The sequence below is a fragment of the Dipodomys ordii genome, unplaced genomic scaffold, assembly GCF_000151885.1.
Source record: "Dipodomys ordii isolate 6190 unplaced genomic scaffold, Dord_2.0 Scaffold5, whole genome shotgun sequence".
NCBI lineage: Eukaryota > Metazoa > Chordata > Mammalia > Rodentia > Heteromyidae > Dipodomys > Dipodomys ordii.
Window position 1 is genome coordinate 35660733 of NW_012267221.1, and position 18716 is coordinate 35679448.

Consider the following 18716-nt stretch of genomic DNA (forward strand, 5'->3'; position numbering starts at 1 on the left):
TGTGGAATCGAACCCAGGGCTTCATGCATGGTAGGCAAGCACTCTACCACTAAGCCACATTCCCACCCACCCTATAAGTTTTTTTTTTTTAAATCATAGATCTGTAACGGTATTTTACCTTCTATTGACTATGATCCAGAAATTATTCTTTAGATATATCCATAAATACAATGGAAACCTATGTAGATACCAACTTGCAAAGTATATACAAAGTTTAAATGGAGAAATATTTATATTATTCTTTATAGTAATGAAGGTAAAATTAGAATTTCATCTGATACTCTTTTGCTAATCAGTGTGCTAAACGTTTTTCTTCCACTTTCTTATAACCTCAAGACATGAAAAGTCTGGATTTTTCTGTAGGAAAAAACTGTTCTGGCTTTCTCAAGCAGCATATAAATTGAAAATCTCAAGCACTCAGGCTTGTTAAGGTAATTTGTTAGAAATAGAAACAGTTACAGATAAGAATCTGGTAGGATTTCATTCAAACATAGCTCAGATACTTAGTTTTGTGACAATCACCTGAAATTCCACATCCGGCATGAGTGGTGGGAGGATGAAGCAAACAGCTGATCACTTACAATTCCCCTATTTAAATTCAGTCGGAGGGGTGGGGGGAGATTTGGCAAAAATCTCAGTATAAAAATCTTCCAGGAAGATAAAGTGTGTAAGATTAAGCCATGCCTGAGAAAGGCAGTTGGGATCTTCTAAAATCTGTTGCAGTTACTAATGTTTTGTGGAGCAAAATAAAAGAATCCATGTAATTCTTACACCCTGTCATGCAGCAGAGAACTTCTGTATAGGTTCCTAAGTTAGGCAAACATATAAGTAAGACTAAAACACGTAACAAACTTCTGCATCAGCAGATGCACACAATCACCAGATGTGCTGCTTTTCTAACTCTGGGTTTGTCCTCTATAAGGGAAAAAGAAATATTAATCATTTCTTTTTACTGCTAAGGGGATGGGTGCTGCTCTCATATTTCAGAAAGGGGCTGGAAAGTGAGGGAAGCCAAACTTTTTCCTATTTAAGGCCAAAGCAAAGGAATCTCAGTGGCTGAGTTTTATGACGGGCCCGGTGCTGAAGGGCAGGGGACAACTGATGGTGCTACTTTGAACTGCTTTTGCTTTTCTCCTTTTTGCACAGAGAGTCTCATGTCTGCTATTTAGACATGATGAGCTTTGTGCAAAAGGGGAGCTGGTTCCTTCTTGCTCTGCTTCACCCCTTCACTGTTATTTTGGCACAACAGACTGGTGCAAGTAAGTAGGTACAGATTTCAACAAACTTTATGGGTGGTTGTTTTCTTTTTATCTTTACTTCTCCTTATAAAGGAGTATGAAGGGGGAAAATCAGCCTCTTGAAAGATAATTTCCTCTTAGAAACCTCCAATTGTTCAATGGGATACTGATTATAGTTTTGCTTCTTTTATCTTTGTGTTAGAAAAGAATAACTTCATATTGGCATGTTAAAGTTCTGTAGTTGTTTAAGGTAAATGTTTGCTTGCACTAACTTCTTTTTTATGCTAAACTTAGTAAAATAGCTTTAAAAGGCTTGATTGTTAACATCTTGGAATGTTTCCCTGGGCAGTCTGGAAGTTATTGGACCCCTGTATTAGTTTTATGTTCTCCTTTGTGTGCTGGTTCTCTGTAAGGTTAGGATGTTGAGCAAACTGTTAATATATTTAAAACAAGTATACATTAAGAACAATCTAATGGTAATTATTGTGCATATTATTAAAATTATTTTAGATTTATTTTAAAATGGCAACAACAAAATATCTATCACTCTTCCTTAAATAAGTACATATTGCTAAAAATGTTTCCTCATTCTTGTTTTTATTGTGTTTCAAGAAAATTCAAGAGTAATTAATCCATAGTTTTCCAATAGCTTATGGTTAAGTGCCTTTATTGCCTTCATGTTCTGCTTAACTGCATTTACATTCAGTAAGAAAATATCTTTAAAAATGTTTCAACAGGAATGTTTTGACTTTTCTACAAACAAGGTAAAGTTATTAGATTTGTTTAACTTCAAAAAGGTTGACGTTCTATATTTTCTAGTAAGAAGATAGGATCGTTTCCATGCTCTTATTTCCCAAAATAATGCCACTTGTGTCATTATTTGCATTAAAATGTTCTTATAGAGTCATATTTTTCTTATAGTCAAAAAATATTGGACAAATTAAGAGAACAAACGTTCCTAGAAATAAATATTTAAATGTGAAGCTTAAAGATAAGTAAAATAAATCATAACAATTTTTGTATGCAAATATGTTTGTTAAACCTAAAGTTTTCCAAGCACTGTATGAGAATTATTTCCTTCTATTTATAACTTCGAGTAATTTTGATGTTCTCACAGAAAATGTATGCAAGTGTGGGTGGAGGGAAATATTCAGTCATTTCTTTAATTGTAGTCAGTTCATAGCCACAAAAGAAGAGAACCACCCATATTCCTTGTTCATTAGTTTCCTCTTCTCCTCAGCCATTCTGCCTCTATTTCCCCTCCCCCTCCTTTTTCCACCCCCTTTGGCTCCTCAGGAGCCCCCCACCCCTTTCCCTGCCTCACTCATCATCCAACCCCCACTGCAGGCAAGTCCTCCTCTCCTCCTCGCTCCTCCTCTGCATTTCCTTCCCCGGCCACTCCCTCCCTGCTCCCCTGGGCCTTCAAGCCTCCATCTGCTTTATTTTTCTACCATCCTTGCTTCTCTTCATTTGACCTCTCATTTTATTTCCTTTTCCCTTTCTTCCAGTGGCATAGTAAGATGCCATTCTACAAGTTCCAGGTCTTCCCTAGGATACCAAGTGACTCATACCCTTCCACACCCCAGGAAAGATTTCAATTTTGGAGGGAGGGGAAGAGTTCTCAAATATTGAAAAAAAAGCTACCAACTTGGGGGGGGGCTTGTTCAAGATTACAATTAATGTTTATAGGTACCTAGTAGTTCCAAGAACTGGAAGATAAAAGCAGTATAGTTTTTTTGTTTTGTTTTTCAGTCCATCTATAGAGAAGAAGAGTGTTGGATGCCTACATAATCTTGACAACACATAAGTTCCTTTTCTGTTTTCTCCTTTTTGTTTGTGTGCTTTTAAGCTTTATCAAAGATGAAAAGGAATTTGTTCAGCTTACATTTTGTTTTGTTGTTTGAAGTGAAAAAGATGTTTAGATGTTCTAAGACAGTTTATGTTACATTCACTTGGTTTTTTTGTTTTTTGTTTTTTTTTTTGTATCAGAATATTCTTCCTGTGGATAAGCTTTGGGGAGGCACCAGGAGGTGCTAGACAGGGAGCTCACTGAACAATGATGCACCTCTGGGTTGGTTGTCTGGAATATGTTTTAGCAAGCCCACAAACAGAACAGCACTAAAAAAAAAATTAACTTGTAGTGTTCTCATAGGAGTTTTCTGGAATATAAAACATGTCTCTGCAAAAAAATTTGGTCTTCTTACAGATTTGTGAAAGCTTTATTTTATTCAAGAGTTTTATTCCAGCAATGGAAAAACGTGGTCTGTTTTATATTTCCTGTGGTTTATAAACATGCCAGATTTTAAGTGCAAAGGCATGCCACCTAGTGGCTGAAAGGCAAAGTACTACAATTACAGGCATAATGCTCAGTATCTTAGAAGAGATTTGAAAACAATGTATATGTTATTAAAATTATAAGTTACTAAAATTCTTCAGCCCCTGAAATATTACTGTTTAAATGTTTCCAAGCACACATATGAACACATGATACAAACATTCCAAGAATCTGTAAAAGTAAATTTAAAAGTAAGAAGCATTTTTTGGTCACATATTCAAAAGACTGATGTCATCCTTACTGGACATAAGTATATTGCCCGTTGCTTTTTATATAGATAGATGTATAGACAAAGGCTATGAAGTAATCTTGCTTCATTTGTCTGGAGAGGAAAACCATTTTAAGTAAGTATACTCTAATAGTTGAGCTACTATATTGCATTATGCTGATAATTCTAACAAAATTAACTGTGGACCTTTAATAGGTTTTTGCATACAAACCTGTGAGTTAACTCAGAAAATTGACTCTTGTTCAATGTTTTGAGAGACTATTTTCCATTTTGCTTAAACAATATACCACTGATAAGTTAAACATTTAAGCTTACTGCAACATGAGCAAATGAACCAAATGTAGCATGAACAATTGTACCTTTAAGAGGAGACAATATGTAATTGTTCAGCTTTCTAAGTATCAGTCATCAAACAGATTTTGTGTGTTAGTTGAGTGTATAAAAAAGAGAGAAGACTGGAATCGAAATTCTTTTAAATGCTAGATAGATAATTCTGGAATAGAAGACATTACTTATTTTGTAATTATGTGTCCTTAAAGGGATATATTAAAAATTATAAGGCAATACATGAATTCACACATTTGTAAAACTGAGAATGGGTGGATATTTTTTGAACTGGTAAATTTTTAAAGAAGAACTTCAGAAGCTTATGATCTAACCAAAAATTATTACTATTTCAGTGAAAATGTACATGAGAAATAAAGTACTATTGACACACATTTCATTTATTCATTCCTGATGCCTTGTATTTTTTGCCATCCCTAGAGTATTCTGCATCAGATGATCTAAAGGCCTAAAAGTACAGGAATTGTATTTAACTCTAGAATCCAGCAGCTGAGCATTATATGAGGAGAAAGTAACTTCTCTGGAACACTTCTGGGAAAGAAGGAAAGACATAGTCAATGCCATTTAACTATCATTCTGACTCTGGGTTACTGTCTTAATCATGATCACATCTTTTTTAAGTAACAACTATTGTCTATAATTTTATCAGAATAACAGTTAAGGCTAAAAGACAACTGTTCAGGAAAGCCCCAACCCATACCTTCTGTTCTAGGTCAGGCCTTGAGTTGTCACTCAAAAAGAAGATGCTAAATACTGAAACTCCATGGTTTCTATTTTGGATGATATTTCCTTTGTGCAGAGTTGTAAAGAGTATGTAGCCTAACTCTTATTTTGTGACATCAAGTGGGATCACCAACTTGAAGCTGTTAAAGTGGATTGATTCTGAGTTAAAGCTTTAAAGATGCAAGATGTTATTGCTTTTGCTAGACATGGAAAACATTTGTAAAGTTTCCAAGTCTGCAATAACTTTCTGGAAATGCCTCACTGAACAGTTTTTGAGAGAGCCAGAGAGGCAGGGGGCCAGGAGAAGGAAGGGATGAGAAAGAAGGAAGAAAAGAAAGAAGAGAAAAGAAGAAAAAAGGAAAGGACAGGAAGAGAAAAGAAAAAAAGAGTTATTTAATTTTCATTAGAGGGAGGAAGCTATTGCACTGTTCCACACTCAGAAAAAGAAATCATGTAACAGTTTTTTAAATTCAGAATTTCACTGCAAAAAGCTTTGCCTGTTTTATATCAAGATGGCAATGGAAAAAATGACATAGCTTCTTTCACACAAATCATTTGTTAACTTCAGTTTGGAGAGTAACATTAACCACCAGAAATTCTGTCTGTGCCTAATGAAAACACAGCAGAAGTGGATTCCTTTCAGATTAACTAATCAAACCCTTGTTTTTTTCCATGACTGGGGTCAAACACTGATGTTTAAAATGTAATCTTTATGACCGAATTGAAACATTCAAAGAGGTCAAAAGGTAAAAGGCCCTAAAGTTCTAAAAGTGAAAAGTAAATGATCTGTAAATTATTAAAAGTTAAATTTTCCTTGAAAGCTACTTCAGTAAAATGTCATATATTTTAATGACTTATTTTCTATGGTATTTCCTTATAGAAGTTAGAAGTTCATTGAATGAATCATTTTAGTAAGTATAGTTTCTGAAAATTAATGTCTTAATGAGTCATCCTTCACATACTATTTCCCAGGATACAGCAGCCTATCTGGTACAATCCTACCCTTGGCATCCAGTAAAATGTAGGTTGGGCTTCTCCGAGCCACATGTTCATTCTGTTGGTGGTCTGGATGTTATCAGAAAGAGCTCTTTTTCATAAGGTCAAGACAAAATAAACAATAGAGGTCAACTCTCTATGGTATTTTCCTGTTTTGAAACCAAGGAGAAAGATGGGTTGCAGAAAATGGTTATCCCTTAACAGTCTGTTGTTATTGTTTTTTAGGTCTCTTATTTTAAACATCCAGGTTTTCAGAACCATATGGAACAGATTTTTGAAGTTGGTCTCTTTAATCTTACCCACTTCTTGAAAACAGAAAGAGAATAGAATGCTGTCATCAAGAGTATCAAATTTAGAGACAGTCTTCCTAGATTCAAGTCTTAGTTTTACCCTTGATGATCTAACCTTGACAAAATTACAGTTTTTCACAGGTTCTTCATCTATAAGATGACAATTAGTACTGCTCACATCTCAGCCTTTGGAAGGTTAGGTACAATAGATATGAACCAAAAACCCTAGTATTTTAAAGTTGAAATTATCCTCTTATAAGATCAATAGATTGCTCATTCAAAATCCTTTCATTCACGTCTCTGGCATATTTTTATGTTAGTCTGATCAGTATATAACATAAAGAATAAATTTAATTAAAAATTATACTTTCTAAACATTGGTACTATCATTTTAAAGATAAACCAAACATATCTCAGTTGGAAATCACATGAACACTTAAAAACTTCAACTTTCTAAAGCAATAGAAAAATATGAAGTTAATTTATATAACACCTATAAATATTTAATATTCCAGATTTTGAAAGAATTCAGTAAGATCAGAAAGAAAATATTACCTGTCACTCAAGCTAAATTAACTTTTTAAGATATTTTAGGGAATATTTTATTTACTCCCCAAATGATATTAAGAAAAACACAATTGTACTAATATTTAGTCACAGCAAAAGATTCTTCCCATGCAACATGATTTAACACCATAAGAATGGAGGGAAAAGCCATCATGAAAGTGTGATTTAAGTATTTCAAAAAGTGTTACTTGGTTTTGTTTTTTTCTAGAGTTCTGAAAGAAAGCTAGAAGAAAGCAGGCAAATGTGAATTATGTCATATGCTAGCTACATTCTGTTTTATAGTTCAGGTGCTAAGGAGGAAGTGTGTTTCCCCCCCTAAAACATTGTAGTGTGGTAACAAGCAGTAATTCTAGTTCAGAACCTCCCTTTAATAAAGGGCACCAAATGACATCGGAGGTAGAACTGGAACAGGAAGACTAAGATTAAGCAACAATAAAAGAAGCACTGGGAAATCTATTCATTTCTCTTGTAACAAAAATGAAATTATTTGCCTTTCAGTAATTTTGCAAAAATATTCGGCTTAAATTTTTCAGCAAAGTTACTCTGAAAATAGCTACCTAAGAAAGGAATAATATGAGAAGACTTATGGAAGATGAATCTCATTTTCTATTCTATTTCTATTATAAATGATAACTAGAGCATTTAATTCTTAAAAACAACACATATTCCCCTTGGCTTTGTCATCGTTTTTCCATATATAACTAGGCACTTAAAATTAAGGTTATAGACATCTCTGCAAGAAGTTTAGCTTCCAATAAAACACACTGCTAACCATATATGGTCTAATACGTTAGAGGAAGCAACTCAAAGTTCCATTCTTTCACCAAAGGAGATCTAGATAGAGAAAAAGAGAAAGGGCTGATTACTACTTTTTAGGACACCCATCTTTCTTTCAAATGGATATGAAATAAATTACTGAAACTATTGGGTCTTCATTAATTTTGCTTTATTAGTCAAAACAACATAGCTCTCTAAAGTGAACTGACTATATATACATCATGTTAACTGTCATAAGCATGGCAAAAAATGCCCTCCACCCTCCTACCCCTGCCAAGCTGATGTCATAGTTGAGAATAGAATGCTGGTTATCAGAGCCTGAGGAGAGTAGGGAGTTTGGGACAATAGAGGGAGAGCAGTGGGTACCAATTTGCAATTAGATTGGATCAAGAAATCTGGTGCGCCATTACAGACATGGGTGACTATATAATGAAATGTATTGGTTATTTCATGAAACTAGAAGAAAGGATTTTATTAGTTTTCAGCAAAATAAAATGATAAACATTTGAGAAAATCAATATCTTTAACCTGAGTTAAACATTCTTCAAAGTTTCATATGTTTTTGTACAATATATTATACCCCATTAATATGTACAAGTTCATGTTTTACAGCTAAATCATAATATACTTGAAGCAAAAATAATGTAACAATAAGTTTATCTTCATACTAAGGCTTTGGTGTTACTTTTTAAGTTTTTTTTATGTTGGTTGATTTTTTTTATTTGGTGTTTATTTTTTAAGTTTTTTTTTAAATGTTCATTGATTTTTTTGACCCAGGTTTCTTTTGAGTTAGTCACTGTTCTGACTCAGCTTCCTGAGTGCTAGGATTACAGATACATATCATCAAACCTTTTGAGGCTTTTGTGTTTTGAAAAGAACATTAAGAAGGTTTCTAATGAAATTAAGAAAAAAGGAATTAAATAACTTTACTGATATAACATTGGACTTAATTTTTTGTTTTTGTTATTGGTTGTGGGGCTTGAACTCTGGGCCTAGGCATTGTTCCTGTGCTCTTCAGCTCAAGGTGAGCGCTCTATCTCTTAAACCACTATGCCACTTGGACTTAATTTTAACAAATTCATTTCTAGATTTAATAAGTCAGCGTTGTGCTGATTTATCCAATTTTATTTTTCAGAGCACATGGAAAATACTGTATTTTGATGATGTGAGATCACTCTCTCAGTGAGATAGAAATTAGAAAGATGAATAGAAATGGGTAAAAGATTCCTGTGAATTTAGGACAAATTAACATAGGAAACTTTTGCCATCAGTATTCCATAGCTGTTTAAACTATTGTGATCCAGTTTTAGAAAGAGAGAGAAAGAAAAGAAAAAGACAGAAAGGAGGAAAGAGAGAGAGAAAGAAAGAATGAGAGAGAGGAAGGAAGGAAAGAAGGAAGAAAGGAAGGAAGGAATAAATGAAGGATAGAGCTAAAAGAATAATCAACATTATCTACCAGTATTTTCCATGGAGTGGGAGGCAGTTTGGGAAAATCTTGAGCTAAATCTAATTTGAATTAATATTTCATGTTGATTTAAAGACTTGTTAAAAATGGTCCCCATTTTGAAAAAGAGAACCAAAACAAAGATGGAAGAAAGAATACGGTTCAGATAATTTTATTGAAGTTTTCTATCTCAGAATTTGCAACATTCTTCTACAATTTTTTCTACATCCTTTTATGTCAGTTCTACTTAGAGAAAAAAGATGAGTTTAATGTCAGCCTTTTCTCATATTATCATTGTTCATAATATGGAAAAGATTATTTAGTCTTCTCTGAAATATGTTTCCAAAAAATCACTCAAAAATTCTACTTCAGTTGAACTGAGGTAAGCCTTTAGTATTCAGTCTTTTTTGTTAGAGAATAATGAAATATTTTAGATAAATATATCTTCCCCATGTTCTCATACATCTGTTTCAGATATGGAAGAAGCTGAGCCTTTGTTTCCTGTTTAAAATGTCATGCAAACTCTCATGCTTTTATTAGCTATTACAATGGAAAATTATAACACAAAGTAGGAAGGGATTTTAAGCTTCTTGAATCTATCAAGAAGTTGCAAAGCAAATTGGTGTCCTTACATACACAAGGAAATGGGAAGCAATTTTGATATTCCATATAGTCTATACATTTTGAAATTCTACATTCAGTAGAACTTCAAGGACCACTGGAAGGCATGGTGGCCACTAGTCAACAGAACATATTTGTAAATGATTTAACTTCAAAGTAGACCTCCTTCAGGCATTATTTGAGAAAATAATTTTCACTGTCTCACAAAAACACAAAAGTATTTAATAGCCCATTGTTTGTAAAAAAAATCTTTACAGATGTTTAGAAACATATTTATTTGCTCAGTGACTGGCAAACTGTCATTACACTCTTGATAATTAACATTGTATGTTACCACAATCCCAGCTAAAGCTGTAAGAATTGAAACCAGGTTTTATGTTGGCAGCCCCTAAGCTGATTCATTGTTAATAACTGCTGAAATTTCAGTATCTTGCATATAATTAGCAATCAAAAATAAAATTTTGGTTGAAGTATGATTTTTTGATGTTTTAAGCCACAAATACATATGGTCATGATTCCTATTTTTTCCTACTGCTTTTACTTACTCCTTGCCAGTGTTGATTTTATAAATATCTTTTATTTTGACAATTTGAAAACTTCTTTACATCCATTTGGGAGATGTCCTGTATAGTTGATCTACTGATGCCCAACAAAACTAGCTGTGACATTCAATACACACAGTAAGTCTGTTAACATTTTCCCAAGAAAATCTGGTAGAGGTTTATACTGCCAAGATTAACTTAGTTTTCCCCTGTATTTCTCAAGTAGGTTAATAAAATCCAGAAGGTCTTCAGAGTTAGTAACAAAAAATCCTTGTTTTTGTTTAATGTTCCCATCTGCTGTTAAAGAAAAGAATAGCATTTGATTTAGACCAAGGTTTAACTTCAATTGCACATTAATAACAAATGCTGGCCTGCTCTGTGATATCCATTGGTCTTTATTTACTATAAATAAACTTAAAATGTCTGTTGTCTTAAAACTGAGTATGGTGTGCTGCTTCTATATTGATAAACAGATTTTGTCTTTTGAACAGTTTGACTACCTAGAAAATTATGTAGGAAAAAAATATGCTTTGCTAATGAAAGGGAGAAACCATTTGTTCCAAACTCTACTTTTCGTCTTGTAAATATTCAAGTTAACATAAGAAAGCTACATCTCCACAGGACATAAGGAAATGTTATATCCTCTAACTCATTTTCCAGATAATGAAGAAGGATGCACCCATCTTGGTCAGTTCTATCAGCCTAGAGATGTATGGAAACCAGAGCCGTGCCAAATATGCGTCTGTGACTCAGGATCTGTTCTCTGCGATGACATCATATGTGACGAAGAAACCTTAGATTGCCCCCATCCTGAAATTCCATTTGGAGAATGTTGTGCAGTCTGCCCACAGCCTTCAACACCAGTGAGTTAAAAGAAGGTTTAAGCTAAGATTCATATTTAAACACATGAGTATATCCTCTATCATAATAGGAGCTTGAAAAGAAATGGAAGTTGTTCCTCTCTCAGTCATGTTGGTGTGTAAAGTATAACCAAGGATTAGATGTGAATTTATAAACTTGTGCCATAGTTTGTAGAAAGAGGTTTCCATGTTTTGTTTAATTCTTGTCTTTCCCATTTCTTAGGCTCCTCCTGTAGTTAATGGCCAAGGACCTCAAGGCCCAAAGGGAGATCCAGTAAGTTAAGATTCTACAGCATCCTTCAATTAATGCTAATGATACTGAGGGAACAGCTGGCTCATTTTCTTTCCATATCCTTTCTATATCTGAACTTTTATTAATCATACCTACCCTTTTGCCTCTCATATTTGAATAGTGGACACACAAGTTGATGGTAAATGGCACACATTGAAAATCCATAACTTTACATACAAAGATTTAGATTTTCCAAGTTTTATATGTTTTTATCCCATCACCAATTAGAAAAACAAAACATAAGCACCTGTACAAAGAAATGTATTACACTTAAATTATTCACAAGATTGGTATATCATATATTTATTCCCAAGAAAATATATCATTTGTATTGATTTCTAATACTGTAAAAAAGAGAAACAAAAAAACAACCTGATAACTTTTGAATCACTGTGTCTTTTCCTATTACTTATTTTGTTGTCTCTGATTTGTTTTTTTTTAGGGCCCACCTGGTATTCCTGGGAGAAATGGTGATCCCGGTATTCCAGGACAACCAGGAGCTCCAGGTCCTCCTGGAAGCCCTGGCATCTGTCAGTCATGTCCTACGGTTGGCCAGGTAATAAATTACAAAACTAAAAAGAACCTGATTCATTTAGCATATATTACATGTCACAATTGCAAGTTGTTTGTAACTCTTCTCTTATTTGGTGTACTTAACACATCTTTATTTGGTTTCTTTATATGTGCTGGGTACTATTCTGTGAGCTGTAAAAGTAGTCCCTTTTTCTCCTAATGCTAATGCTATTGGTACTATCTCCTTTCAGAATTTCCAAATTTCTCAGTGGGTATTTCAGATACTCACTATATTTGAGAAATTCTACTCCCACTGGTAAGGTCTCTGAAAGCTTGGGCACAAAGCAGTGAGAGTGCTGTGAGCATTGTTTACTGACCTCAAATAGACAGGATTGTTCATACCTAGGTGGCTATTTCTACTAAGCCATCACCATAATCCTTCTCCTGAGAACTAGCACCAGACCTTCTCGGCACATAAATGACCAAACAAATAAATACAGCAAAGCGTCTGGCTCATGGTTCAAACAACGTTTAGACACAAATATTTATGAGTTTTAAAACAGTGCTTTTCAAAAATATTTTAGATCTCCACACCAGTAGTTCATACATGCAATCCTAGCTACTCGGGAGGCTGAGATGAAAAATCTCAGCTCAAATTCAACTTGGAGGGAAAATTAAATCTCAGATACTTTATCTTCAAAATAACTCATAAAAATCCAACGTAGAGTTCTGGGTTAGGTAATAGAGGAATAAAATAAAACAAGCACAAGGCCCTGCTTAGCAAAGAAGATTGTCTAGCTTATTCTTATGCTGGTAAGCAAGTAGGAACTATCTGGATATGGAGTCAAAATAAGCTCCAAATAAATTCGATGATCATATGAAACTTTCTTATTTTTAATTTGTTTTCTATGAAGATGCTTATTGTTTGGTGCAACCTGTAGGTTATTAAGCATATGTCCGAGAATTTAAATTTGACTTGTTCTATTAACTGAGATGAAGGCATCTTAATTCTCTACTTTTCAGTTCAAATCAAAAGTTTTATCTCAAGACTCTCAGATTCAAATATTCTGCACATCCTCTATAATAATGTAAAATTTTTGGAATAGTGATTCAATAAAAACATATAGGATTTTTTAAAAAAAACAAAAAAATATAGGATTTAATTTGAGGGGATTAATACTGAACACAGTTGAAATGATGGTATCTTAAACAAGCATTTCCATAATATGCCACATATTAAAGCCACAGAGAGACCTGGTGAACAAGGTAATGAACACATACCACATCTGCTACCATGCAAAGATCTTCTACAAGGGAACAATAATACTCCATAGAACTAAATGTTTTTGAAAAGAACTATGATGTTAATATTAAAATGATTACATTTATCTATTTGATTTCTTTACAACAGAACTATTCTCCCCAGTATGATTCATATGATGTCAAGTCTGGAGTAGGAGGAGCAGGAATTGGTGGCTATCCTGGGCCAGCTGTACGTACCAATGTTTCTGTGCATTTTAGAGTATCATTTAGCCTTTCTGTTTATTAAGTCCTGAGAGAAGTTCTTTTAGAAATATAGTCTTTTTTGAACTGTACAATGTAGCTTATTCTCTTGGAAGGTTGCAGAAAGAAAATGGGCACATTACCTTTTTTTTTTTCTTAACCTAACTCAGTTTTTCCTCACGGCCTCTCCTGTTATTGACCAGCTGAGTCAGAGGACTTACCCACCTCAGTGCTTTAGTGTCACACTCCTGTAGTCTCTAATTTGAGTCCCATGTTGTTTCTTTTTGTTTCCACTTTTCATCTTTCTTACCCAAGTTGTTTAGAATCTTCACTTTATATCAGTTTCTAGATAGTAATGTCATTTTCTTGATAGTGATCCAATGGAAATCCATCTCCCTCCAATTCTAAACCAAATAGAAATGTTTCAAGAATTCGATTTGTTAAATTATATATATATATATATATATATTCAATAATAGTGATTGACCTTTGAACCTGGGCTCTCTTCAATATAAATGACTTCGAGTTTTAATAAGAGAAAATGAAGAAGAGCATTAAACTTAAACATGTGTAGGTAGGGACAGTGATTCATGAAAATGAGTCTTGTTTTGCAATAGCTTCTCAAGAGGACCAATAGGAAGGAGACCTTTCTATTACTGACAGTGAAGCATGTCACTAAATTCCCAGTGATTATAGATAATTGTTTATACCACTGAACTTGATATTTGTGACTTCTCCAAATACAGACTATGAAAATTTTACCCAATAAATCTCACTAGCCTGTTTAACATCCTTGGTTATAAAATAAATGGGGGGAAGGGAGAGAACTAACAAACAAAAACACTGTACAGGTTCTACTGTGATATTTTTGATCTTTCAAAGCCACAAGGAGAATTATATAAATTTATATAAACATTGGATCCGAGCTATGTACACACTATAATTCTATTTTGAATAAGATATGAAAAACTAAAGTATCACTGATTTTAGAAATGTGATCATGGTAGAAAATTTAATTATTAAATATTGTTTAATAAATTCATTGTTGCTATTTAGAAGTAGCCTGTTATAAAACTGGCTTTTTAGTTTAATTTGTATTGATGATAAATCAATGTGCTATAAACTTAAGTGTATAACAATGTCTGGTGTATGATGATTCTCTTGCATAATTCTTTATCTCCATGTCAATCTAATTCTGTGATATTTTACATAAATATAGTTATAAATCTATGGGATGATTTACATAATTATTTTAGAGATTTTGATCACAGAACCTATAGTATAGAGATAGTTATCTTCCATGCTGAGTTTGGCTGCCAGAAAATAAATTGGTTTCTACATAGCTCAGGATAATCTTTAAGGGATAAGGTCAGCATTTTGTAAGACAATTTTGATTGATTCTTGTGTAATTTCATTTAGACTGATATTTAAATGTATTTCATATCCATTTGCTTAGTACTGATCATTCAAATTTTTACTTCAGGGTCCCCCTGGCCCCCCAGGACCCCCTGGTACCTCTGGTCATCCTGGCTCCCCTGTAAGTATAACCATAGTTCTATGCTTTCCTTCATGAATATACAAATCAATTTACTACGGATTGTGATATAATTAGCCCTTCCACCAGCCATAGTCCCAGTTAAGATTTGTATTCACAATGGAGAAACTGATTTCATTTTTTACATACTTAAAGTTTATATTTACTTCCTTTTTTCCTACACTAATTAGTGATTCACGTCTTGGGACTGAACAGGTAATATACCTGTAATCCTAGGTTTTCAGGAAGCAGAGATTAGGCAGTTTGAGATCAGCCTAGCAAAATGTTCACAAGGCCCTATCTCAAGCAATGACAAGATGTGGTGGCATATACCTGCCATCCTATCTTTGTTGGGAAGGAAAAGAGGTAGATTGAGTCTAGGCTCAAGTAGTCCAAGGTAAAACAAAGATCCAATCTCAAAAATAACCAAATCAAAAAGGTGAAAGTATTGCATAAGTAGTAAATAGGATATCTTGCTAGCAAGCATAAATTTCAAAGTTCAAGCCTAAATGCTAAAAAAGAACTTGATAAAATTAAATTGTATATTAGCTTGTAATATGGCTTTCCTTTTAGACTGAAATGAATGCATTAACTTTATTCTGACCTGAAAAGAATGGATCTTAGCCTTAGTAAACTTAACAAAACTTTCCTTAATACATTTACAAATTCTGGTGCATGGGTTTATTTTTACCGCCTTGAAGATATAACTGATTCATATGAATATTGTGTTATTTTGAAAATATGTACAAGTTATTCTATTCACTAGGGTTCTCCAGGATACCAAGGTCCCCCCGGTGAGCCTGGACAAGCTGGTCCCGCAGTAAGTAACAATTACCGTTAACAAATTTATAATACAATAGAGATCATTTGATTTCTTAATGGAAACTTTATTTTCTAAAACATCCATATATTCCTACAGAGTATACATGTTTATGATCAAATTTTTATGTAATAGATGCCATTTTATTATACTTGGATCCAAAGACCTTAGGAATTCCTAGTGAGTGATCACAATAATCCATTTCCCAGAGTTAATAACACAAACTCTATTAAATATTAATTTAATTTTATGTACACATATGTGTACAGATATGTGTACCAGTGTATATATATCTTAATGAAGTTAAAAATAAACATAATCTAAAGAGTCCTGCAAAAGTATTTGCCAGGCATGTAAGAAGTAAAGTAAGATTATTTTAATGTACTAAAGATCCTAAATATTTCCATATATTTAGAAATACCTGTATATTTATAGTCAATATATCAAAAATATAAAAAATATCTGTATAAACATGTATACATAGTATGAAATTTTTATGCTATGGTATATGATGCTTTTAGTTTGTTACAGTAAGTTTAATAAACAAGAGAAATGGATATAATAAGGATATATTAAGAGTATCATTTTCATGATGAAAGCTATTGAAACTAGTTTCCAAAATAGATGCTTGTTATGTAATAATAAAATGGAACCAAAATTTTAAAATATACTTTTTTATTGTCTTATTTTAGGGCCCTCCAGGACCTCCTGGTGCTTTAGGTCCCTCTGGTCCTGCTGGAAAAGATGTAAGTGTTAAAAAACTGAGGAGGGTAGGGTATGTCAACATTGAACCTGAATATTCTAAGCATCATGAGCCATACACCAGAACCTCAGAAGGAAAATCCATGAACAACTCGCTTATAGCCTCAGACCATTTTACTTCATAGTAGTAGTGGATTATCCATATTATATTTTCACATCAATAGACACCATTTGTTGACTTCTAAACTAACAGAACCCCACCAATGCTTTCCAACTGTCAAGAAGTGTCATCTAGAGATATTATCATTTAACTAGAGAAGGAATGCATTTCTTCTGTCTTACACTGGAAAATTTTCACATCAGTCCTTATAGGCTTGAAGACTTATAAACACCTTTAAAAGTATGCCATCCTCTCTTATTTATTTTTCAATGGCAAATTCCTCTCTTTCTATATCAATGGAAAGGTCTGAGAAACTACTCAATCTCACTACTTGGTTGACTTCTCAACCTAGGTTTAGAACAATTCTATTAGTGAGTTCTTCCTGAAAACAGTAATTAGATCACTCATTGGTTACAATGACTTTTGCTGTACAACACCCCTTAAGTGTTCTTTATTTTTTCATTTAGGGAGAATCAGGGAGACCTGGAAGACCTGGAGAGAGAGGATTACCTGGACCTCCAGTAAGTCTTTTATACCTAATAGGTGAATTAGTCACAATTCTGGTAAATTAAAATTATTGCACAATTATTTTTATTAGTTAAGCTTTAAAATAGAAGGCACTTTACTACCACATGCTTATTGTACTTAAAGATCCATAACATCTTTTCATCCATTACTTGTAGGGTATCAAAGGCCCCGCTGGCATGCCTGGATTCCCGGGTATGAAAGGACACAGAGTAAGTTGAATTCCTTTTTTGACTGTAAACTGTTCTACTTACTTACATTTAAGTTGTGCAGTCATCTTAGTTGGACAAATGAGTACCTGCTCAAAATAATTGATTGACAACTACTTGTTATTATCCTGCCCATGCAATTGTAACCCCTCTGTACAGTTTGTTCACAAATAAAATAAAATTAAATTAAAAAAAATCTAACAACTTGCATTGTTGACTAAACTAATATATATAATATAAAAATATATAAAAATATTGAGATTATTTTAAGCATATGGAAAGTATTGGTAAAGGGTAATTGGTCTTATCACAAACAGAAAATACATTATAAATTATGCTCTTCTCATGGACTTAGTTAGTATAATTTATAGATTGAGTTTAGCACTTTCATCTTTTTCATAATGAATTAAGGAGGTTTGACTGGATGAAAAATATATCAACTTAGTATAAATAAAATACAGCAAGGTATGTTTATTGCTGTTGTAGTTAAATCAACTTTCTGATTGGACCATATAGTACTTTCTAATTAGTTGCATTTATTTTCTTATGAAGTCAATGTCATATGTCTTGAATTGATTTAAGATAGTGTATATTATTTAAATGAGCAATGCAAAGAGTGCTATGTAGTAAAAATCTCATGAATACAGTTGAATGCAAAGTTTATCAACTATTCTGTGCTGTTTGTCTACTTCCTAGGGCTTTGATGGACGCAATGGTGAAAAGGGTGAAACAGGTGCTCCTGGACTAAAGGTAAACCCTCCCAAGCCCTTTTCTTGTAAGAAGATTCGTTTGCATTTTTAAACTATAGGCAAGATATACATTATGGGGCTTAACCTTTTCCTTATATTTTTCTGAATTCTACATGCCAAGAGTTAAAAACTAGTGTCATCCGAGTATTAAAGTCTCTATAAGCTAAAAACTTGAAAAGTCTACATGTAAGAGGGGGGGTCTGTTTAGTCTCCATGTTTTTAAAAGATAAGATTTTTTTCATAAATTACATATTAATAACAATTTGCTATTTGGTAATGAATTTTTTCTTTAGTTGCCATAATATTTTCATTCATACAATATTCTGAAACTATAAAAGAACCTAGCTGCTAAACCAATTAGTAACATGCTTTATACGCCTATGTGCAGGGTGAAAATGGTCTCCCGGGTGAAAACGGAGCTCCGGGGCCCCAGGTAACCATGCTCCTTATTTAATTTTCAGGATTAATACTAAACTAACTCAAACTTGGTTTGCCTCTTCCCAACTGTTGCTATCCATGTCAGGTTTAACATAAAATCATCCATTTTACTCTGCAGGGTCCAAGAGGGGCTCCTGGTGAGAGAGGACGGCCAGGTCTTCCTGGGGCTGCAGTGAGTATTTCTATAAGACTGCACTCAAAATCTCCACAGGAACATTTTAGCTATAAGTATACGGAAAGTGTTTCGGGTTTCACAATTGCTCTCTCTTGAATTTTTGAGTCATTTTGCTTGATTTCACGTATT

The 18716-nt window shown here is 33.5% G+C and overlaps 1 protein-coding gene across 1 annotated transcript in view; it reads left to right on the forward strand.

The window, feature by feature from the left end:
* The first annotated feature begins 1076 nt into the window (after positions 1-1076).
* The window catches only part of Col3a1 (collagen, type III, alpha 1), a 38241-nt gene continuing 20601 nt past the window's right edge, over positions 1077-18716 (forward strand). Inside the window, exons 1-13 of the mRNA XM_013030081.1 lie at positions 1077-1259; positions 10768-10970; positions 11191-11241; positions 11702-11815; positions 13184-13264; positions 14759-14812; positions 15576-15629; positions 16322-16375; positions 16959-17012; positions 17175-17228; positions 17922-17975; positions 18363-18407; positions 18531-18584. Coding sequence (XP_012885535.1) covers positions 1172-1259; positions 10768-10970; positions 11191-11241; positions 11702-11815; positions 13184-13264; positions 14759-14812; positions 15576-15629; positions 16322-16375; positions 16959-17012; positions 17175-17228; positions 17922-17975; positions 18363-18407; positions 18531-18584 — 960 coding nt within the window. The 5' untranslated portion in view covers positions 1077-1171. The remainder of the gene's footprint in view (positions 1260-10767; positions 10971-11190; positions 11242-11701; positions 11816-13183; positions 13265-14758; positions 14813-15575; positions 15630-16321; positions 16376-16958; positions 17013-17174; positions 17229-17921; positions 17976-18362; positions 18408-18530; positions 18585-18716) is intronic.